The sequence below is a fragment of the Heteronotia binoei genome, chromosome 8, assembly GCF_032191835.1.
Source record: "Heteronotia binoei isolate CCM8104 ecotype False Entrance Well chromosome 8, APGP_CSIRO_Hbin_v1, whole genome shotgun sequence".
NCBI lineage: Eukaryota > Metazoa > Chordata > Lepidosauria > Squamata > Gekkonidae > Heteronotia > Heteronotia binoei.
The window spans coordinates 89580248-89603552 of record NC_083230.1 but is presented as its reverse complement, the minus strand read 5'-3'; the positions used below and the strand labels follow the sequence as shown (position 1 = coordinate 89603552).

The 23305-nt window shown below is 44.2% G+C and overlaps 2 protein-coding genes across 3 annotated transcripts in view; one reads left to right on the top strand and one right to left on the bottom strand.

The window, feature by feature from the left end:
- The window catches only part of TIMP3 (TIMP metallopeptidase inhibitor 3), a 61247-nt gene extending 58372 nt beyond the window's left edge, over positions 1–2875 (top strand). The window contains exon 5 of the mRNA XM_060245550.1: positions 929–2875. Coding sequence (XP_060101533.1) covers positions 929–1126 — 198 coding nt within the window. The 3' untranslated portion in view covers positions 1127–2875. The remainder of the gene's footprint in view (positions 1–928) is intronic.
- SYN3 (synapsin III) overlaps positions 1–23305 on the bottom strand; it is a 288932-nt gene that overhangs the window by 202226 nt on the left and 63401 nt on the right. For both annotated transcript variants that reach the window (XM_060245551.1, XM_060245552.1), the window contains exons 4-5: positions 21844–22000; positions 11436–11525 (exon numbers count right to left, since the gene is read on the bottom strand). In XM_060245551.1, the coding sequence (XP_060101534.1) occupies positions 11436–11525; positions 21844–22000 (247 nt within the window). The remainder of the gene's footprint in view (positions 1–11435; positions 11526–21843; positions 22001–23305) is intronic.

Genomic DNA, 23305 nt, shown 5'->3' with positions numbered 1-23305 from the left:
ACTGCCAGTAGTTTATTAGGGATGTCTTGAGAGGATGGTCAGGAAACAAAATGCCCTAGAATTCCATCCACGCATTGTTAGATCCCTGTTATTGTATTACAGCAATTTGCAACTAGACTGGCTTGTCCACAAATGATAATGCAGTTGTGAGTTATTACAGTGAAATGATGGCACACTGTCCAATGATGTTTGCAGACTGGGAAAGCAAAGCACACCAACTGAAACTAATAGCAGCACTGCAAAGACTAGGAATCCATTCAAATGGCATTGCCATTCCTATTAGCCTTAGTGTTGCAAGGTTTAATTGAGCATGGAATTGGACTGTGTTAAAAATGCAGGAAATGTGCTTTCCAGGTTACTTTTCTGCAGAATTATGAGTGATAGGATCACTATTCTGAAGTAGCTAAGCCTATTATTTTCCAGAAGAAAGTGGTGCATACTTTTCATGGTCTAGAGTCAAAGGGGGGTTCACATTTGGCAAGTAGCTGTGGCAACCTCCTGGCTTTGAAAAAGCTAGTGCTTTTTGAGGTGCGCTGTGGCAGCAGTCACACAGCCCCTGCCTGGCTGCTGGAGAGGCATGGGCCACACAGAGGAGCATTCACACTGCTCGTGTGCATGCATGGAGCGTCATGGCTATTCAAATGGCTGGAAACATGCCAGGGAGGCATGACAAGCATTTGCCACCAGGAAGTTCCCAGTGGCTATTTACTCGGTTGTTGAGTCGTTGCAGCATGAGATAGGTGTGAATGAGGCTTGGGGGGCAGATGTGTGTGTGTGAATGTGTCTCTTTGATCTGGGGGTGACTGTGGTGGGGCAAAAGTCCCGTCTGATTGCATCCCATAGAGAGAGCACATTAAAGCCTTGATATGATTGAAAAAAATAAATAATTTGAGCTAGCTCCTTACTTGTTTCATTTCTGTAACTGCAGATTAAGCCTTGCTACTACCTTCCCTGTTTTGTGACCTCCAAGAATGAGTGCCTGTGGACGGACATGCTCTCCAACTTCGGCCTTTCAGGGTCCCAGTCAAAGTATTTTGCCTGCATCCAGCAGAAGGAAGGCTATTGCAGCTGGTACAGAGCATGGGCACCTCCTGATAAGACCATCATCAATGCTACAGACCCCTGAACACCTAATCCTCTTTCTTGTTTCTTCTCTCCCATGTGGCTGAGCATTCTTTGGACACTAACTTGTATCAGATCATGATGAAAACTATGATATTAGTGCCTGTTTCTTGCGAATTTTAGCACTTCAAACCTTTTTTTTTAAAAAAAAACTTTGCTGTCTTAATTGATTATTTGTTGTTTTAAATCACTTTTTTTTTTTAAAAAAGAACTGCTATCGCTGTTTTGTTCAGAAGATGTTTATCTGGGAATTTGTGTTTACACACCAGATAAATAATGGAGTGTGTGCTCTCAGTTATGTATCATTATCTATATAGCAATACAATCTATATTTTTGTAGGAAAACAAAAATCTCAAAAATTTCCCAGCTGCATTTTTCAATCTCAATTCCAATCCCTCTCTTTTCACTTCCTAAACTGCTTCTTCATTCATGCATTCAGCATGTAGACAAAATGAAACCAGTTAGGATTAGGTTTAAAAAATTGAGAACAAGCCACATGCCTGAGGGAGGACGAGAAAGTCATGAAGTTTGTCCTGGATGGAACAGTGGGAGAATCCAGTTGTCATGTACATTAGAAGCACCATATCAAAATGCCTGCCGTGTGCCAAATGTGTGTTCCATAGGAGCTCTGAATTTGCACAGAGCATAAACAATAGCTTTTTAAAAACCAGCTCCAATTAATGGAGGCAAACAAAATGACTTGTTGAGAACCAAATCAACTCTACACTTTTTGTGTTTTGGTCTGGCTGCAGAGTTGCCTTTTCAACATCTAGAAAACACTCAAATAAATGGAAACATATTCATACAAAATAAAAGAAACACAAAGGTATCTGGATATGGGGACAGGGAGAGTGCTAGGGGATAAAAGATGACAGTTAGGGCTAAGAAATTAGCCACCAAAATAGTGTTTTACTGAACTGAACTGTACATAGATGTGACGACATAAGCTATTTTTGACAGGATGTGGAACTGTTTCATGCTATAAGCAATGAAAGGTTTGATTCTTTTGCTTAAAAGGAGCGGTCATACATTCCAAGTCACTGCTTATTATTTTATTCTTGTTTAATTCTCCAAGCTGTTGGAATGTCAGTGTTTCTATGCTAGTGATAATAATCTGTGTTTATTCACCACACTATGCGCTTCTCTCCCCCCTGCTTTACTTTCAGTCACGCAACTGTTTTTGAGATTGAAGGGTCACCATGCCAATGACATTTCCCCTGCCAATATACATATGATAAAATGGGTCTTGCGAAAAGGCCCCAAGATGGCAGGCTAACCAAACACACTGCAAAACATTCAGTTTCTTGGACTTTTCAGGGAAAGGTAAATATGAGTTTTATCACACAGGGGTGGGGTACTGGTGGCTTTTCACAATATTGCATTGTCAGGTGACTACTGGGAGGGGGAGAATTGTCCACTGGTAATTTTCCCTCAGAAATGGTTTCTATCAGAACGCACAGTGAAATGGGGAGAGACTTTATAAACTGAGTTCCACAAACCCAGACAGATGTGTTTCCTCAAACTCAAGGTCTGAATGAGCTAAAGGATCATTTCTGGGGAATTATGTGATGTATTCCTTCCAACATAGTTAAGCAGATCTGTGGTCAGAGACTCCGTATGCCTTCTGGCAACATGGATTTAAGAGCTGGTTGCCCCATCTTTTCTGTAGACTGAATGATTTATTTGTTTTTATAATGGAAAAGTATAATATAAAAATCTCTTAATAAAAATAAAACATATTTTACACTTTAATGTTGTCAAGCAGTAGGGTTACTGATGAGATGGGTGACAATATATTTTATTAAGGTTGTGGTGCAGGGCCGACACGTAACACAAGTTTTGTTTTCTTTTTATTGGTGTCATTGTTTATATCTTACATTGCTGTGTGTGTATATATATCTTCAGTTCATTCCATGTAGGAAAACTGAGCTGTCATAAACTGAAAATTGTCTTGTGATAAACACAAGCATGCATGTGTTTATCCCCCTCCCCCTTGAAGTCAGCGACTCATTCCTTGTGGGCAAGGGAACTTCACAAGTGCCCTGGATTGGAATATCCACACCTGGAGGAGATTGCTGAGCTGGGGTTCACAACTGCAATCCTACACTTTTTTCCTCATGCATTTAAGGCTGTTAATGTCAGTGGTAGTCTATTGATAGAAGGAGATCATGTAGTAGAACTGTCCCTGGCTGTACTGTTTTTAGACTGGAGGTAGGGGCCACATATCCATGAAAAAAAATTTCTGTACAGAGAAAATCAGCAGGTCAGAGAGAATCATATAATGATGTACAGTTTTCTACATGCAGAAAATGTATTCAGTAGATCTTTCATGTGATTTCCAATGTGGAGTAGTACAGTCAGGTTTTATCATTTGTTTTGTATAGACTGGCCCTGATACCAAGATTACACTCAGAACTGGGCAAACAACAAATGTTTCCAGTGAAACGAGGCCCTAGACCGTTATGAGATCACAGGGCAGACCAAGAAGAAAGTGAGAGTGAGTTTTGTCAAGTGTATCTATGGTTTTATAGTTACATGATTGACGTTTTGTACTGATTTCTAGAAGGAAGATGCTCATTGTTGGGAAACCTTCATTATTAAGAAAGGCTTACAGGAACTTTCACAATGCTGTTGGTGATAGAAGGATCTTGGACTAATGTTTTAAAAGAGCCAGAGGAACTAAATTTACAGTTTATGCTTGCAGTTGAAAACATAGGGTTTTCAAGACAAGATATGTTCAGAGGTGGTTTGCCATTGCCTGCCTCTGCTTAGTAACCCTAGACCTTCTTGGTGGTCTCCCTGCCAAGTACTAACCAGAGCCAACCCTGTTTAGCATCTTTAGATCTGATAAGATGGGCTTAGCCTGGGCCATCCAAATCAGGGCACTGCTTATTCCTAAGAAAACAGAAATGATTGGGATTCATCTTAGGACACTTCCACTGTAACACTCAGTCACAAGCCTTGACAGAAGGAAAAGGCTACCTAAACTGCTCACTGACAATGGAAATCTGCACAGCAGGTAATAGCTAACAGGTCCCTTCTCTTGGCTGCATGATCAAGGTCTGTGGTCCATATTAATGAGTATCTTTCCATCATACAAATTTGTAAAAAACTTCTGTGCAGGCATTCCACAAAGTGCATGGATTCAGGTCTGCAACTGTGTATACCACAACATCCTTTAACACCATTTAACAACTACACAGTTTTAAAAAACTTTGTGCGTTTTCGCACAGAGCTTACCCCAGAGCGATGTCCCGGAGCGGATTTCGCACCAACTGCTCCGCAGAACCAGGAAGAGCCGCGAAGTGCCGAGCCTTTTGCATCGCAAATGTAAACCGATAAAAACCAGTTTACGGCTCTTTGCGGCTCTGCGGAGCAATTGGTGCGAAATCCGCTCAGACACTGCGTGGTGAAGAGGGACGTTGCTCCGGGGTAAGCTCTGTGCGAAAACGCCCTTTGATTGTCAGGTAGACAAATCTGGAGATCTCATGCTTTAATAAGATAGCCAGACATCTACCTGCCTATTGAATTTGGTCTAGTCCATTCAGTCCCACTTAAAATTATGCTGGGATTTGAATTTAAAAAAATTCTCTCCAACACTTCCACTTTTGAAATGGATGTTATCCATTTAAGTGCAGTCAGTTATATGAAATGGTGATGGGAGGGACCCCTTTGCTTAGCACCTGCAACAGCAGCTATTAAAAGGCCTTGGCTTATCAATTTGTGGAATGCCACTGCTGAAGATAAAACTTGCCTTAGTTCATTCCTTGAAATGCAAGAAGAAGAAGCAGCCTCTTGTTGACTGAGATTTTAATTTGTATTTCCACTGGTTAGCGTTCTATGGGTTTTTATTATTTTCACTGACTGTAGCAATTTAAGACCATAGCTGACACACTACAGTATTGATAATGCCAAAATCTTGTTACTTGCTGAGAAAATACGTGTTCCATGTACAGGCTATCATATATCTATGGGCTTTGCAGCAGCAAATCAAGATTAGGCCACCTATCCAACAGAGTGATTTCTTTTTTGCATGTGGATTTCCATTTTGCACAGCAGAAGGCAAAACTTATTTTGGAATGTGCAACACAGCTGAATGGGCAAAAGCAGAGGAGTGCAACCCTTCACCCTACTAGATATGAAAGCTGAAACAGGAAGATTTTTCCTTTATGGGAATTCAAAAGGAGGGAGAAGGGGAGAACCTAGCAAAAAACACATTGGGGGGGGGGGAGATCTCCAAATTCCTCAACACTATGATAAGTACATACAACCTTAAAAAATTAAGATATTATGTATATATTAGTTTTTTAAAAGTTGTAAAGTGCTTTTTAGTGTTTTGTTATTTCTTCCCACAATGATCTTGGCCATCATTCCCATTTTACATGTCTTGACACATGTGCAACTTTAACCTAGGTAAGCCTGACCCAAGTGCAACCCTCTATCCACTGTATTCGCTGTTAGCAATAAGACTGCTAACCTTAGCTTAGCATTTGCTATTTAGCCACACGTGTTCAAGACAGTTGGCACTTTTCCATTGATTCCAAATGTTTTGGTTTGTGCTAATCAACTCTGTTTCAAAGGAAACCAGTGCTATGCCTCTTCATTCAGAAGCCAGCCCCAATGAACTCAATGGAGTTTAGTTTCAGAAAAGGTTGCCCAGGATTGCAGCCTTAATCTGCTTTTCCTTCTGCATTACCATCCTGACAATTCTGGACATTCACAAGTGATCTGGGAGAAAAATCCTCCACAGAAAGAACGTACTTTTTGCTAAGTTTTGTAGCACTGTTTACAGTTTTCCTCCTTGTTTGTTATTTATAAATTTTATATCCATTGAATGTATATTGTCTTTTAAGGTAATAATGTTCACTTTTTATAGTGTCCTTTTATTCTAAAACAATAAAGTGTTTTATTTCTATCATATACTGTCTTTTTTGTGCTTTAGTTTATTTTAAAAGCATCTTGCAGGACATCTTTTTTTTTTTTGCCTGAAAACAGAAGGGTGAACTAGAGGGTTTTTGCTTGGTTTTTTCCAAGGCAACCTTACCTATCTTTACTTCACAAAGAACTGACCAAGTAAAAATACAAACAAAACTTGCATTCCATTAGTTCAAGTTCATTTTGTAGCTGTTTAAACACTTCTACATCCAGTAGTCAAACAACAGCATTGCTATTGTGAGGGGAATTGCTTTTTCCAAAAGTTACTTTTTAAAGGTATAGCCACTGAGTTCTAACTCTTTCGAAAGAAGGATTTCTCTTTCGCTTCTCTTTGATTTCTCTTTGAATAGAAATCAATGTACCCTTTTGTAATTTCACCACAGAATGACGCTCCAGCAGGAGCACTAGAAGGTTCAAAAAGACACTGCCTGCCTCTACAGAGCAAAATCCTAAAATTTTGCAGATCCATCCTTCCTGCCTCCCATCAAACCTCTCTTTGATCAAAATGGAATTGATTAGAAACTGATTTTGAATTCCTAAAAGGAGAAGAAATGGATTGTTGGATTTCAGAGACATATTGGGTAAAGAGGAATTGAGAATTTCTCTTAACAATGCTATAAACAGTAAATGGTGGATCATATATAAGAGATTCTATTATCTCAATCCTTAGTTGCTGCAGAATTCAATAAGTTAGAATACAAATGTTTTCTGGCAAGATTCTTGTACCTTCGATATTTACAACCAAAAATGAAACAGGTGATGTTTCCCCAGCTCATTATACATCGCTGTTGGGAAAAGTTTAACACTGAATTTCAAACAGCTCCAAGTAATGCCTGTTAACTTACCTCAGCCTTGAAGCAAAAGGAAACAGACTGATTGTCATGAACAAGGAACCTCTAAACAACTGAAGGCTCTTTTCTAAGCTTTGTAATATAATTTGTAACACAACCTAACATAGGGCTGGGGAATGATAATGACAGTGATGACCAGCAGGTGTGCCTTCTATGTCACATGACAGAATGTGCAATCTTGCCTTGGATTTAGTCGCAGATTTGGAATAATTTAGAATAGCTTCTGAATGCATGTGAAAATTTGCAGGCACTATTTACGGAAGCATAAAGTTTTGCTCATATGCTGTAATTTAGTCTACACAACTAGAAAGGTGGCATTAGGCATAAACATAGAAAGCATTCCTGGGTTGACTGATATACCTGAATTCTGCTTCTTGAAAAATTGACTTGTACCATAGTGGCAGTCAATTGTTCTTTCCTACAGTGCTCTTATGCAACAAGAAGAAAATTCTGGGGGGGGGGGGAACTATGAACATGAACAAGAAGTGCAGGAATTGGCTCAGAAAGATGTCCAGGGATGGACAAAATAGACAGCCACTTTAAACTCTCCAGCATCATTATAATCTAGCAGAGATTCATGTTCTGATCATCCTAACTGTCCACAAATTTATAGTAAGAGATTACCTTTTAAAAATATCCCATCCCATATTCCTGATATAGTACCCTTTCCTACCTGCAATTTCATAATGGATCATAAAAGAGACCATACACAGTAAATCCCAGCCCTCCAAAGTATCCTCTCAAGCATCCCTCAACAGTCTTCTGTGCCTTTTCTTCTCCCTGTCTCCCTTCCACTGCACCTTGAGCCTTTCTGAATGAGTGCTGGTTTGAAAACTTGTACTGGAGACTTTGAGTCCCTGTATAATCTCAATTTATTGAAAGCTTTTTTGTAAAATGTAATCAGTGGAGCATCCTATGCTGGAAGAGTGATCGAAGCAGGAATATCAAGTTGACTTCCTGTCCATCGGGACTCCATTGGAATTATTTACATCATTGTTGGGACTCCTTTTGTGCCTTCAAGCTTTTTCATTTATTGTATAATTCACTTTTTTTAAAAAAAATTAACTTTTATTAAGATTCAGATAATGTTACAAATTGTAGATAATATTAATATTAATATACACCGGGTTAACCTTGTTGTAACAAACAAAAATTCAGACATACATTTCTTGTTTCCCCCCCACCCTTGGCAAATTCACAAATTATTTATTTCCCTTACAGTAAAAACATTATTCTACTTTGTGTAGAGTAAACCTGTAGTTGATGCTACAACCCAACATTGTTCAAGTAACAACCAACAAATCTAAAGCAAACCAGAAAAGAAATACAAAGGAAGAAAGAAAAGGAAAAAAGAAGAAAAAATAAACCCTCCCCTAGGCAGTTTAAACACAGAAAAGGAGACTAAAAGATATCTTGTCCTGGATTATGAGAGAGCAACTAACGATATACATATAATTCACTTTTCGGTTTTTTCAATGGTATAAATGCTTTCGTAATTCTGGTCACTATAACCGTTGTTTTTTTCATACATTATCTGAGTGACCTCTCTCTAGTTTTTGATACCTCAGTCCTGGCTGCTTCTGAATTTGCACACACATGAGCTTTATATGCATGTATAGTATAACAAAACCTGATAACTCAGATGGAGTGTGAGCTACTGAAACTAGCAGATATATAAGACATTGAGCAGATAAAGAACTGTGCTAGTTTCTCCATGTGCTGGTTTCTCCACGTTGTCATTGAATACACTATCTTATAGTTCCATAGGATAGTTTGTGCTCAGAAAGACTTAATTGTCTATCCCAACCTCATTCTTATAAACATATAGTGCTAAACTGACAGTGGCAGGTCCTGTTTCCTAATATTATGAAAAGGTAACCTGGGCTTCTTGGTAAATAGATACCCAGTATCCATTTAGCTTTAGAACTATCTAAATTATAATTCATTTATATTATTTTAGTATTATTTATGAAAATATTAAGGATGGATGAAAATAAAATGACCATGAAAAAATTATATAATAGAAAACAGGCAGTAAGTCACATTTTCCAAACTTGATTCACTGAATAAAGGTGATGTAAATATGTAATGGACAATGATTGTATCTTAGCTAAAACTGATTATAAGCAGGTTTATTGCTATTACAAAGTTCTCCAATAGGCTGCTGGTTTAGTTACTGATCCTCAAATTATATGTAATCCCAGTGCAAGATTAAAAAAAAAAACGACATGAAATACAAAAGTAACATTAATCACTGGGATGCCTCACATGCCAACTTGAATATGTCCAAATAGCCATTCAACACTTTAAGAGCTGTACCACTCAGATATGAAACACTGATTTCTGCATACACAGTTAGCAGTATCTGTACTGACTATTCCTATGTTCTCAGTAGTGATAGTCTTGAGATTAAAGAATGCTGATGTCCTTCTGAAGGTGTTGCCATATGAAAGACCCATCTAAGCCTCTATTTCTCAATTTGCTACCCACATGAGTCATGCTTAGCCTCTTCAGCCAAGATTAGGGATGGGCACATACTAGGAAAATGCAGTTTTGTTCATGGTTTGTGACATTCCCCATTCACAAGTCACAGAGTGTCATGAATTTTAGTCAGTGATAACTGAGGTTTGTGAGGCAGTAGAATGCCTCCCTCTGGTGTGCTAGAGACACCAAACTCTCAGGAAATCTCCTGCTGACTCTCCTCTACCTGCCCACCAAGTTCAGTGAGGATTGGGTTTACAGTATATGAGTTACTGCCCCCCCCCAATAAAGTGCCCCCAGAAAAGTGTTTTTTTAGGAAATGACTGCCTGTCATTTCCCCAGAAAACACTTCACTGGGGGCATATTCTTTGTGGGACTGTAACTTGGATCTTGTAAATCCAATCCCCACCAAACATGGAGAGTCAGTTTGAGATCCTTTGTAAATTTTGTGTCTCTAGCTTGCATAGGAGCCATTTTATACACTCCTGAACCTGCTGAACCTGCACCTGTCAAAATGACTGCCTCTCATTAACAGGTGCAGGAGGTTCAAGAGTGTATATAATGGTTCCTGTGTAAGCTAGAGACATCAAAGTTGCAGGAGACCTCCCTCAGAAGCTCCTCTACATGCCCTCCAAGTTGTTGCTTTGATGTTCTGTAAACATTCTGATTGAGTGGAGATAGTCCATCTGGAAATGTCTCCACTCATGAACCAGTATGAACCTCCATGAACAGCTTGAAAGTTTGTGCCTGGTGACTTACCACAAGCTTGACTTCACAAAGCACAAACTGACCAAAATTAATCATGAACTTTTGTCTGTGGGCCAGTTCATGCCCATCCCTCGCCAGCATGTTGAATCTTATATGGAGCTATTGCTTCAATATCTTGTCTGCAGTGGCTAACCATGACTCATGTGGAGGCTTTTCCAAAGATACCTGCATGATGCCACCATTCTTATTCTGCCTCAAAACGCATCTTTTCAAAATTGATCTTTGACCTCCACTGAAAATAATCACAAGCACATGTAACTGGAATGAACATGCATTCTTCCCTTGCCTACTCCCCCTCTCTCCCTGTCCTTTGTTGTCTTCCTTATGTCAAATTTTGTATTTTAACCTTCTCATGAAAGGGATCTGCCTGTCTCATCCTCTGTAAAGTATCATGCACATAGATGGCACAATGGGACCATGGCTCAGTGGCAGAGTATCTAAATTGTATGCAGAAGGTTCTAGACTGAAGTAGTAGATGATTAGCAAGACCTCTACTTGAGTTAAGACCCAGGAGAGTTTCTGTCAATCAATGAAGACAATACAGATCTTAAACATCAACAAAATTTCCAGGCCTTTTGAGAGTCAAAGCACCTTCCAAGGGATAAGCTTTCAAGTGTCAAAGCACCTTTTGAATCTGGAAATTTTGTTAGTCTTTAAGGTAATACTGGCTTGAATTTTGCTCTTCTATTACAGACCAACACAGCTACTTAATTGAATATTGATCATGACAGATCAGTGTTCTGACTCAGTATAAGGCAACTTCTTGTGCTCACTATATAGATATTACATCTCTTCTCCACAATCTGTAAGGATTGCTAGCACTGCTATACTGAATTCTGTGCTTTCTTGTTTATTTACTTATATATTTGTATGCATAGTATAAGGTAACATGGATTGCTACATTAGCAGCTATCATGAAAAACACATGAATGAGACAGAAGATGCCTTTCAGGGCAACAGGTCTGAACATATGAAATTGATCAAATGAATCAGCAGAATCAGAGGAGTATGTTCTAATGAACACACGTGTGGAAAAGCATGATCTTTGCAAACTTGAAGACACAGAAATTTGTATCAGGACAGTTTCACCTGAGCAAATCCCCCTTTATAAGATATATGAGCCTCTGTCAACAACACAAATATTAATTTCATGTATCTACATTTTCCCAGGTACTCTCCCAAGAGCTAAACAAAAAAAAAGGGAAACAAATTTTCCCATACCTTACAGAATCACAGTCCCTTCCACTATAGCATACCATAATAGTAAAGATACTCACCATCTGCTTATGGCTTGGAAAGAATGATTGCTCCACAAGAGGGAACTTCTCAGGACCCAGACAGTTGAAAATTTTAATTAGTTGAGAGAACTAAAAAAAAAAAAGGAATGTCTGTAACTTTACAAGCACAAAAACACATACAATACAACTGCTCCCATCCTACTTTGGGCCACAACTATTCCTTATGTGCTGGACAGGAAGAATTCCAGAAGATGCAGCTTCCTACACCACGCTGGTGTAGTGATGAAGAAAATTAAGTTGATAAATATCTCCTTGTCATGCATTGCAGAGGGCAAGGAGCTGGAAATAATATTCTTGTAACTTTTTTCTCACTGGATTATGGTAAAATACATAGGCACAGCACATAATTTAGATCCTCATTTTCAGTGCTGGATTCTGCTCAAAGAGATCAACAACAACAAAACCCCCCTCTGAATCAGAGCTTTACTTGCTACTGAATCACCTGTTGAGGAAACCTACAACTTCCAAAAGTTAATATCCCTTGAATAAGAAGATAGACAGAATCCCCAAGCCATTTGGAGCATGGCCACCAAAAGGTTAGTCTCTTATCAGGGGTCATTTTGCAGAAAAATAGGAGGTGGAGCTCATCCAGGGATTGTTATGCAGTTGCAATACTATGCAATGGACAAGAAGGTGGAACTCTCAGAAGGAGGAGGAGGAACTCTCAGAAAGGTTTGGGAGCTGTGCTTCTGTGAGCTCCCACTGAATCTGAGGCCTGTCTTTTATACACACATAACACCAGTTTCTTCTAACTCTAATGAGATCAAGGAATGGAAAGGGGGGAGATTACAAAACAAAGCCAAGAAGAGGGGGTGGGGAAAGCTTTGAAATTTGCAATGCAAATGAGATAGGTGAAATCTAAACTTCACCTCAGATGTGTTGGCATCAGCAGGAGTAGTGCTAAATTTATCCTCCATTCTAGCAGGGTCCTCAGTGTGCCGTTTCCCATGTGGGAATTCTATTAAGGGGCTCTTTATTTATTAGATTTATAACCTGCTCTCCCTTGCAAACAGGGCTCAGAGTGGATGACATCGATGATAAAACATATTATACAATAAACACAGCAAAATGTGTACACAAATACAAAAAAAAAATAGGTGGTATAGAGGATGCTGCTGACCCCTGGGACTTTTCAGTTTAGAAAAGTGATGACTAAAGCGATAGAGGTTTATAAAAATCTGTGCCAGGTAGAAGAAAGTAGACAGAAAAACTTTTTCTCCCACCACCAAAATACTACATCTTGGGACATCCAACAAAGTTGATGGGCAGTAGATTCAGGATGGATAAAAGGAAATACTTCTTTACTCCACAAGTGATAAAAATATGGAATTTGCTGCCACAGGATGTAATTATGGCCCCAATCACAGATAGTTTTAAAAGGGAATTAGACATGTTCACACAGATAAATCTATCAACAGCACTAGTGATTGTGACTAAAGGAAACTTCCATATTCAGATGCAGTAAATCTCAGAATGCCAGTGCTAAGAGGCAACTTCAAGGGAAGGCCATAGCCTCTATGCCCCATTGTTCGCCCTTGCTACAGTATGAGACAGAATTATGGATGAAAAAGACCACCAGTCTAATACAGCAGGGTTGCTTAAATTCTTATAGTGTTACAGACCCAGGTGAATTCTTATTTCTCACCAGCTCAATGATTCTCCACAATGAAAGAGTGTGCACAACAAATTCTCTTAAAAGCCATTGCTGGTTTTTTTTCATTTCATCTGACTCCTATGTCTTAGAAAAAGGCCATTCTATCTATTTTCTTCCTTGCCATGAAATCCATAATGACACCCCTTCAACCATTCCTGCCTCCACAAACAGGGATTCCACGTGTTGGAAGTCTGTTTGGCTCTGTGCATTGTACAGGCCCTTTATGGATGCCAGTCCCCAGGTGGGGCTGGGGATTTCCCAATTTTGGGGGTTCCTCTCAGACGCTGGCCAGCTGGCTGGCAGGGGTAAGCCCAGCTGCCAACAGTCCTCCATGGCCCCATGGGCGCTAGGTGCACCTGCCATGCAAACTGAGAATTCTCAGCTTGAAGGGCAGGTACCCACTCTTTCCAAGCAGGGGTGCTGGCTCCTGTCCTGCAAGCCATGAATGTGCAGCTTGGAGGACAGGCACATGTGGTTTTTGCTGTTTCCAAGTAGGGGCCACCAGCTCCTGCCCTGCAAGCTGCAAATTTGCAGCTTGGAGGGCAGGCACCCATGGTGCCCACTCTTTCTGAGGGGGGGGGCTCCTACCCTGAAAGCCTCAAATTCACAGCCTATGGGGCAATCACACACAGCCTCTGCTCTTTTCAAGTGCAAGTGTACATGCCTGCCCTCCAAGCTGCAAATTCACAGCTCACAGAGCAGGTGCGTGGGGTACCCGCTCCCCCTCAATGGAGAAAAGTGGGTGTGCATGCAGCACTGCATCCCCAATGTGATGATATCCCTCTGCATCATGTCATCATATCAGGAATGGCCCCTCCCCCTTCCAGAACACTCCCCAAATCCCCATGTTGGGGGGAAGATGACACCTGGCGAACCTATCTTTCACAAATGTCCCAACTATTAAAATGAAAAGGAAATACCCAGCATTTTAGAATTGCACATTGGATTTGTTATTTGTATACATTTGTTAGGTGCCAATACTTGCCTGGAGCCAGAAACCGCACGGGTATGGATTTAAATAAATAAGAAAAGTTTAATTCTCTGTCCTACCAGAATATTGCAGTCTCTATGACACAAATAGATTTTAAAATGATGGGCAGGGTTGTATGCCTCTCAGACGTCATTGTCATTTCAGGGGAAAAAAACAGACCAAAAAACCTAACATGGGGTTATTTTGAGATCATTGGATGAGACTAACAAAAATAATCCTCTGTATCAGTGATTACTGTTGGTAACATAGGTTGTTGATTCAGCAATAGATCAAGATCAGTAGCCATGTTAGTCTGTCTATAGCAACAGAAAAGAACAAGAGTCCTGTACCAACTTAAAGACTACCAAAATTTGTTGTGGGGTATGAGGTTTCGTCAGTCACTGCTCACTTCTTCAGATACAACAATAATAGCTTGTATCTCTTAATTGCTTATACTAGCCCTCAGTGTCTCAGAAAAGGAAAATAAAACTACTTTGACTTGCACACTAAGCAAACATAAGTAAGAAGTTCATGGGGTTCAGGGAAAAGAATTATTTATTCCTGCACCCACAGTACCACTATATTTGTACCACTAAAGCTTTTAGCCGACAGTACCACTAAAGCAGCGGCCCGCAACCTTTTTGGCACCAGGGACTGGTTTTGTAGAAGGCAATTTTCCCATGGACTGGGGTGGGGGGATGGTTTTGGGATGATACAATTGTGCACTTTATTTCTAATAGTTTGGTGTGGTAGTTAAGTGTGCAGATTCTTATCTGGGAGAACCGGGTTTGATTTCTCACTCCTCCACTTGCAGCTGCTGGAATGACCTTGGGTCAGCCATAGCTGTCGCAGAGTTGCCCTTGAAAGGGCAGCTTCTGGGGAGGGCTCTCTCAGCCCCACCCACCTCACAGGGTGGGGAGGAAGGTAAAGGAGATTGTGAGCCACTCTGAGACTCTGACATTCTGAGTGGAGGGCAGGATATAAATCCAATGTCGTTGCCTTATTATTATTATTATTATTACTACATTGTAATATATAATGAAATAATTATACAACTCAAGGACTGGTATCGATCTATGGACTGGGGGTTGGGGACTCCTGGCCTACATATCTGCAGCAGAGTAATATTAATTGTCAGGGTCTTGCTGTCTTAATCTCTAAATACTTTACCCTAGCAAAAAATCTGTATTCCCTGCCAGGGATGATCTCAGCAATGTAAGTCACAGCTGAAATGCATAACAGACCCACATCGAATTAAATAAAGCCAAATATTATTGCCAAATGCCAATCTGAACTCTCTGATTTTATTCACGGGAGAAAGACAAGTCTTATTAGCAAGTTTCCTTGAGCTCCTCTGGACTTCCAGTACCTGGGCAGTCCAATTCCATGAATCAGTCAATTTTGTGTGAGTGGGAGCATAGCAGCTATAATTCCATGGTAGAGTATGTTCTTTGTCTACAGAAAGTCTTAAATTCAGTCCCTGGTTAGGGGCTGTGGCTCAGTGATACAGCATCAATAGTGAATGCAGAAGGTCCCTGGCATTGCCAATTAAAAGGATCAGGTAGGAGGTGGCATGAAAGACCTCTGCCTGAGACCCTGCAAAGCTGCTGCCAGTCAGAGTAGGCAATACTGATCTTGAAAGATCAATACTCTGATCCAGTATAACGCAGTCTGCTGTGTTCAATTTGCCATTACTTCTGGTTAAAGAATCTCAGGCAGCAAAAGCTGGAAAACATTTCAATACACTGCTGTCAGACAGTGCAGACAATATTGAGCTAAGTGGACCAATGGCCTGATTTGGGGTATAAAGCATATGATCAGTTTAAGATGCCAGACTGCAAACATTAGCATGGCTTCCAGTTAGGGTTGCCAAGTCCAACCCCAGAAATATCTCTTTGGGGGTGGAGCCAGGAGACTTTGGGGGTGGAGCCAGGAGACACTGGGGTGGAGCTAGGGAGGAGGGGGGAAACGGCGCCGGGGAGCGTGGCGAGCCGCCCCGCAGCTGCCGCCTCTTCTCCGCTCGCCGTGGCTGCTCCTCCGAGATGGGCTCAGCCTGAGCCCATCTCGGAGGAGCAGCCACGGCGAGCAGAGAAGAGGCGGCAGCGGTACGGCGGCCTCACCCGCTCTGCCTCTGGGGTGGAAGCGGAGCAGGGGGGGGGTGGAGGTGGGCCGGAAGCATGGTGAGTCGCAAGTCCGGGTCCTAGAAGGGCCCGGATTCGCGGCTCGCCATGCTCCTGGCCTGCCTTGCCCTCTCCTTCTCTGGCTTTGCCTTAGGGTGGCCAGACCGTCCCGGGCGCCCGGGAATGTCCCGGTTCTGGCCCCCTATTCCCGCCTCCCGGGCTGGCTATACCGGGACCATTTAGAGGTCCCGGTTTAGCCAGCCCCGGAGGCGGTGGGCCGCGGGCGCCGGCGGGGAAGGCGGCGAGTGAGGGAGGGAGCGTCCCTGCACGTGCACAGGGCCCCTGCGCACGCACATGGACGCTCCCTCCCTCACTCGCCGCCTTCCCCGCCCGCGCGCAGGCCCGGCGGCGGTGGCGGAGGCCTCTCCGCGGCCTCCACTGGTCGCTGGAAGCCCTCCAGAGATCCTGGAGGGCCTCCAGCGACCAGCGGAGGCCGCGGAGAGGCCGCGGAGCAGCCGGCGTTGGTCCCGGGAGGCCTTCCAGAGACTCTGGAGGGCCTCCAGCGACCAGCGCCGACCAGCGAAGGCCTCTCCGCGGCCTCCGCTGGTTGCTGGAGGCCCTCCAGAGACTCTGGAAGGCCTCCAGCGACCAGCGGAGGCCGCGGAGAGGCCGCGGAGCAGCCGGCACTGGTCCCTGGAGGCCTCCAGAGGCCAGCGCCGGCAGTGGAGAGGCCCCCGCGGGTCCCTGGAGGGCCTCCAGAGGCCCGCGGAGGCCGCGGAGAGGCCGGCGCTGGTCCCTGGAGGCCCTCCAGAGGCCCGCGGAGAGGCTGGCGCTGGTCCCTGGAGGCCTCCAGAGGCCAGCGCCGGCAGTGGAGAGGCCCCCGCGGGTCCATGGAGGGCCTCCAGAGGCCCGCGGAGGCCGCGGAGAGGCCGGCGCTGGTCTCTGGAGGCCTCCAGAGGCCAGCGCCGGCAGTGGAGAGGCCCCCGCGGGTCCCTGGAGGCCCTCCAGAGGCCCGCGGAGGCCGCGGAGAGGCCGGCGCTGGTCCCTGGAGGCCTCCAGAGGCCAGCGCCGGAAGCGGAGAGGCCGCCGCTGGTCCCTGGAGGGGCTCCAGAGGCCAGCGGAGGCCGCGGAGAGGCCAGCGCTGGTCCCTGGAGGCCCTCCAGAGACCAGCGCCGGCCTCTCCGCCGCCTTCCCGGCCTCCGCAGCCGCCGCCAGCCCCGCCAGCAGCCCGGAGGAGAGGCCGCCACCGCCCTGGATCAAGGTAAGCCAAAAGCGGGGGGGGGGGGGCGGCTGGCGGGGGGGGGCGGCTGGCCTTCCTTCTTTCCTTCCCTCCCTCCTTCCCTCCTCCCTCCCTCCTTCCTTCCTTTCTTCCTTCCCTCCCTCCTCCCTTCCTTCCCTCCTTCCTTCCCTCCTCCCTTCCTTCCCTCCCTCCTCTCTTCCTTCCTTCCCTCCCTCCTCCCTTCCTTCCTTTCTTCCTTCCTTCCTTCCCTCCCTTCCTTCCCTCCCTCCTTCCTCCCTTCCTGACTGAATGGGCCACTGGCCTGATCCAACAGGGCTTCTCTTATGTTGTTATGTGACACAGTGTGTTGGACTGGATGGGCCACTGGCCTGATCCAACAGGGCTTCTCTTATGTTCTTATGTGACAATATTGACTTTGGTGGACCCAAGCACTGATTCAGTGTAAGGGAGCTTTGTGTTTGTGACTGGAGTGGACAATACTGACTTTGGTGGACCCAAGCACTGATTCAGTGTAAGGGAGCTTTGTGTTTGTGACTGGAGTAGACAATACTGACTTTGGTGGACCCAAGCACTGATTCAGTGTAAGGGAGCTTTGTGTTTGTGTCTTCTGGTGCAATTTTGTTCTCAGATCCTGTATTTACTTCATCAGTATATGGGATAAGGCACTTTCTCAACTGTGCTGCATAATGCAGCCTATTTATTTTGTCCTGTTTGCTCTGTTGGCTCTATCTGCGCCACCTTCATCACTTTCGGGGTGTGGATCCCCCAGTGGGGTGGTCTCGCGACTCCCTCCACTGGCTGTTTCTGATAGCCCTGCGCCCCCTCTTTCATTTGATATGTGTCCCGTGCGGATGCCACCCTCCCGCCGGGAGATGCCGCAAAATGAGCCCCCTTGAGGCTTATGGCGGCAGGGCTCGGGGGAAGCGAGCTAGACTGCTGTTCTTTTGAGGGGTCATAGAGTGTTTCGAGCCCGTCCCTGTTGCATCGGTCCCATCATTGTGGGGCCCAGGGGGCCGGCGCAGCGGCACGCTGAAGCAGCCTGTCGGTCACTTCCGGGTTCCTGTCCTGCATCTCGACCTGTGTTATTAGTGACAGGCTGCTTCGGCGTGCCACTGCGCCGGCCCCCTGGGTCCCACAACGATGGGACCGATGCCACAGGGACAGGCTCGAAACACTCTATAACCCCTCAAAAGAACAGCAGTCTAGCTCGCTTCCCCCGAGCCCTGCCGCCATAAGTCTCAAGGGGGCTCATTTTGCGGCATCTCCTGGCGGGAGGGTGGCACTCGCACGGGACACATATCAAATGAAAGAGGGGGCGCAGGGCTATCAGAAACAGCCGGCGGAGGGAGTCGGGAGACCACCCCACTGGGGGATCCACACCCCGAAAGTGATGAAGGTGGCGCAGATAGAGCCAACAGAGCAAACAGGACAAAATAAATAGGCTGCATTATGCAGCACAGTTGAGAAAGTGCCTTATCGCATATACTGATGAAGTATATACAGGATTTGAGAACAAAATTGTTTCCGGCGGTGATATTTGGGGGATTTTTGGGGACGTCACAGGAAGTGCTGTGAAGTCACTTCCTGTTTCCGGCAGTGGCATTTGGGGGAAATTATGTCATTTGGGGGAAGTGGTCACAGGAAGTGGTGTCACTTCCTGTTTCCGGCGGTGGCATGGCGTCACCGGAAGCGACGTCACCGGAAGCGACGTCACCGGAAGCGACGTCACTTCCTGTTTCTGGCGGCACGTGCGCTTCGCGCGCACCCCTACCTCCCCCCCCTTCAAGGTGTCCCTGGCTGGCCTTCAGACATTATGGTCACCCTACTTTGCCTGCTCCTCTGAGATGGGCTCAGCCTGGGCCCACCTCGGAGGAGCAGCTGCGGTGGGCAGGGAGGGGGCGGCAGCGGCACGGCGCCCAGGATCGGGCCGCTCGCCATGCTCCCCGCTGCCATTTCCCCCCCCCTTCCCCCCGCTTCCGTTTTTTTGGGGAGCGGGGGAAGAGGGTGGAAACCCTGGGGTCCCCTGCTAGGGCGGGAGGGTTGGGAAGCCTACTTCCAGTTGAATACCGAGTCAGATTCAAGGTTCTGGTTATGACCCTTAAGGCCTTGAGCAGTCTGGGACAGATGTATCTACAGGACCGCCTCCTCTACTATGTCCCTGGGACGGCATTATGCTCAATTGGTTGGAACCTGCTGGTGGTCCCCAGCCCTAAAGAGGTCCAGCTGTCCTCACCAAGGGTCAAGACTCTTTCAGTCCTGGCCCTGACTTGGTGGAATACTCTGTTGGAAGACACCACGGCCCTGCAACATCTTTTACATTTTTGCAGGGCCTGTAAAGCAGAGATGTTCTGCCAAGCTTTTGCATGAGGACAGAGATGGTTGTTCTGCTTTCACCTCCCTCCTCTGCTCCTGTTAGGGGTCCCCCTGCCCCTGATGTAACATTCAGAAATCTGTTCAACAGCACTTTAATAAGACACCATCGGGGTTTAATTTGCTTTAGTCTAAATGGTTTTATTGGTCTATATGTACTTTTTTTTTACTCTGTTGTGCATCACCTAGAGCCTGGCAACACCTGTGATGAGGTGATTCATTAAATTTAATTGGTGGTGGTGGTGGGCACTTCCTATTATGCCCCTTTGTCCTGAAATTGCAATATTAGCATGGAGCAGAGATTAGTTTCTGAATGGAGACTCAAGAAGAGTCAAACTATTAATCAAAAATTAGCTAAATTCCATCTTTACAGCATTTCCAAACCCCATCATATAAAGCCTTACATTAGAAGGGTTTTATTTGCTTTCTAACAAAGTCCATGGTCAGACTTTGCATGCTGCCTTAGGAAGAACATTCCACAGCTAGGGCAAAAGAGAAGACTCCTGCCATGATCTAGCAAAATTTACTTAATGGGTAGATAGTTTAGGTTACTTTTATTGCTCTATTATTTTAACTCGTTTTGAAAGTTTCCTGTTGGATAAACTAGTCATAAATCTGGGGGTAAATAAATAAATGCATCCAGAGTCCAGTTTCCCTTGCAAATATTAATGAAAGAGAATGTTCCCAAGGGGCATGTCCACTCTAAATATTCTGGAATGGGGCTTTCCAGGCATGCAATGTAGACTTGCAGTGCTCCTCCTTGCTGCGATGGGAAATTTTTTGTGGTGCTAGGAATCAGCACATGATCAGATCCATGAATCTCCAGACAAAACATAAAAGACCAGTGATTGCCCTTTTCATATTCCTGCCATTCCTGGTTCACTGCAGTCTTTTGTAGCTAAAAGGATAATGTGTTTGAGCATCTTAACTGGTTACCCAGTGGAAAGAATTTATTTAAACTATTTCTACCCATCTTTCCCCCCAAGGCAATTTTACACAATTGTGTCTACAAAGTATTATACACATTAAAACTATACAAATAAATTTACTATCCAAAAATCAACAGATGGTCAACACATGCCAGCCATCAGTAGCTCAAACATCAACGAAACACCATCTGAAATAGAATTCTCTTGCACCTGCTAGGGAAAGTGTTCTCCTTGCCTTAAGGATGGAGCAAAAGCTGAGAAATTGCATGGGCTGAGGAAGATCAACACATACATGGAATGGAACTGGCTAATTTAAGGACTGCAGTTGGCACAAGGGATAGTACTGGGTTCAATGTTGCATATCTTGGACTTCTGTCCATAATAAAAGGTAGATTGCAACATCTCCCACTTCCAGATTCTCATTCCAAAGAGAGATCTGCCATATATAAAATTAATAATAATAGTAGCCCCCACCAGTGATAAGATGCTCAAAACATGGGTGCTGAAGTAAATAAAAAGTCTGAGGGGCCTCATTACCAAATCCAAAATCACTGCCACATACCCTGTTGGCAGAGGGCAAGCCAAAATCCCTAATCTAAAGTATGTGTGGTACCCAAAGCCAGATATATGTACGCATTAGTCAAAGAGTAAAGGAACCAATGACTTCTCATCTCATAACTGTGCCTCTTCTCACTCTCTGCAATCTTTGTGCCTGGAAATTTAAAGCATTCAAAGAAACAAACCAATGACTTGGGAGCAGGACTTGAATTCAGCAGGAGCTCATAGGAGCATAGCTCCTGAACCTCCAGCCAGGGTCTGCATATGCATATGGGGCATATGCAAATGAGATATGCTACTGAGCTCCTGCACCTTTTTTCCTACAAAATGACCCCTGCTTGAGAGGGTTGAATTTGACACTCTTTCAGACATAGGTATGGCCAAGAATCTCTCCTCATTCTTTGCATGTGATTGATTGATTCGCTGCAGTGTAGTGTATAGTGCCTTTCAACTTTGCAATGCCTCTCAATAATGAAGTCAGTTGACAGACAGACAATATCTTTCTGAGATGGGACATAATAAATGAACCTAAAGAATACCACCTACCACCCAGGGTTTGCTGCAGAAATTGTAGACGGAGAAAAAAGAATTGACACTGTGAACACCACCATACTGGAGACCAATGATAAGGCTGCGAAAGTCCTCTCCTAGAGCCATGTTGTAAGCATGCTGCCGGACAAGAACAAAGTCGGGCTTGAAGGATCTAGAAGACATAATAACCAGAGTACATTTTTAAGAAGTCAACCAAGTTCTCCTCTTCCTTTTGTCTACCTTCTTTATCTCCTGTGCATGGTGGAAATGGCTCCAATTTCAAGCGTAGCACCACCAATCATTATTATATCAAAGACATCAATAAATAAAATTCTCCATTTTCTTTCTTATACTGCTTTCGCACACAGCTTACCTCGCAGGCACAATCCTGTTCCCTCCGCAGCATCTGTCGGATTTCCCACCATCTGCGTCAGAGTTACAGGAAGTGCCGCGGCTTTTGCGTAGCAAATGTAAACTGGGTTTTAGCGGTTTACGTTTGCTACGCAAAAGCTGCGGCACTTCCTGTAACTTCGGCGCAGATGGGGGGAAATCCGACCAGATGCTGCGGAGGGAACAGGATTGTGACTGAAAGGTAAGTTGTGTGCGAAAACGGTCCCAGTAGAACTCAGATAACTCCAAATACTTGCCTCACAATATCCATTACAGGCAGGATCAGGCAGGAATGATGTATAACAAGGGCTAAGGATAATAAATTATGGACAGAAAAGCATCTTCTCAGCAGTTCTCTTCTGAGAATCTTGGATGGATCTGGTGACACTTTTTACAATATGCTGTACAGATGACAGCGAGCAAAGCCAGCTTCTGAATGCTTGGAGCTGCAAACCAGTTTAAAGACCTGTGTATAGGAATATTATATGTGGCATTTTGAATGAACACATCCATTAGACACATACTCAGTTTTAAAATAAATCTTCCCTTACCCCAGACCACAAAATAAAATAATCCTTGTGCTTCCCACTCTCTGGTTGATAAGAGGCCTCTGGTTGTCATCTCCACAGGCATGTAGAGAGTAGTTCTCATCATTATTGCCCTGTGGGCATTGAATTCCACCTCCTTGGAGACTTGCCAAGGCTCCATTCTAAGTGTTTTTCTGACACAGTTTTAAGACTTGAACTGTCTTTCAGTAAGCAGGGTGTTTTCTAGGCTCTACTTCTTTCATTTTAATTGGTTATGTCACAAACGTTAATAGCCAAGTTTGTGGTTTTTTTCCAGACTGTACAATTTCAGGAAACTCTTATCTACTGCAAAACCAGGGTGTGCTGTAGAAGATTTTGAGGCATATTCCATGGTAGACACTTTGTACCTGGGGTACTAACCAGACCAGTTTTGGTTCACTGTTGTCCCACCAAGAGCAAGAGCCCTAGAAGACAGCCCTCCATACACCACCAATAGATGGTAGGCAAATTGCTGTTATTCAGACTAGCTCTAGACTTCAGTTCCAACAGGCACCAAGCTC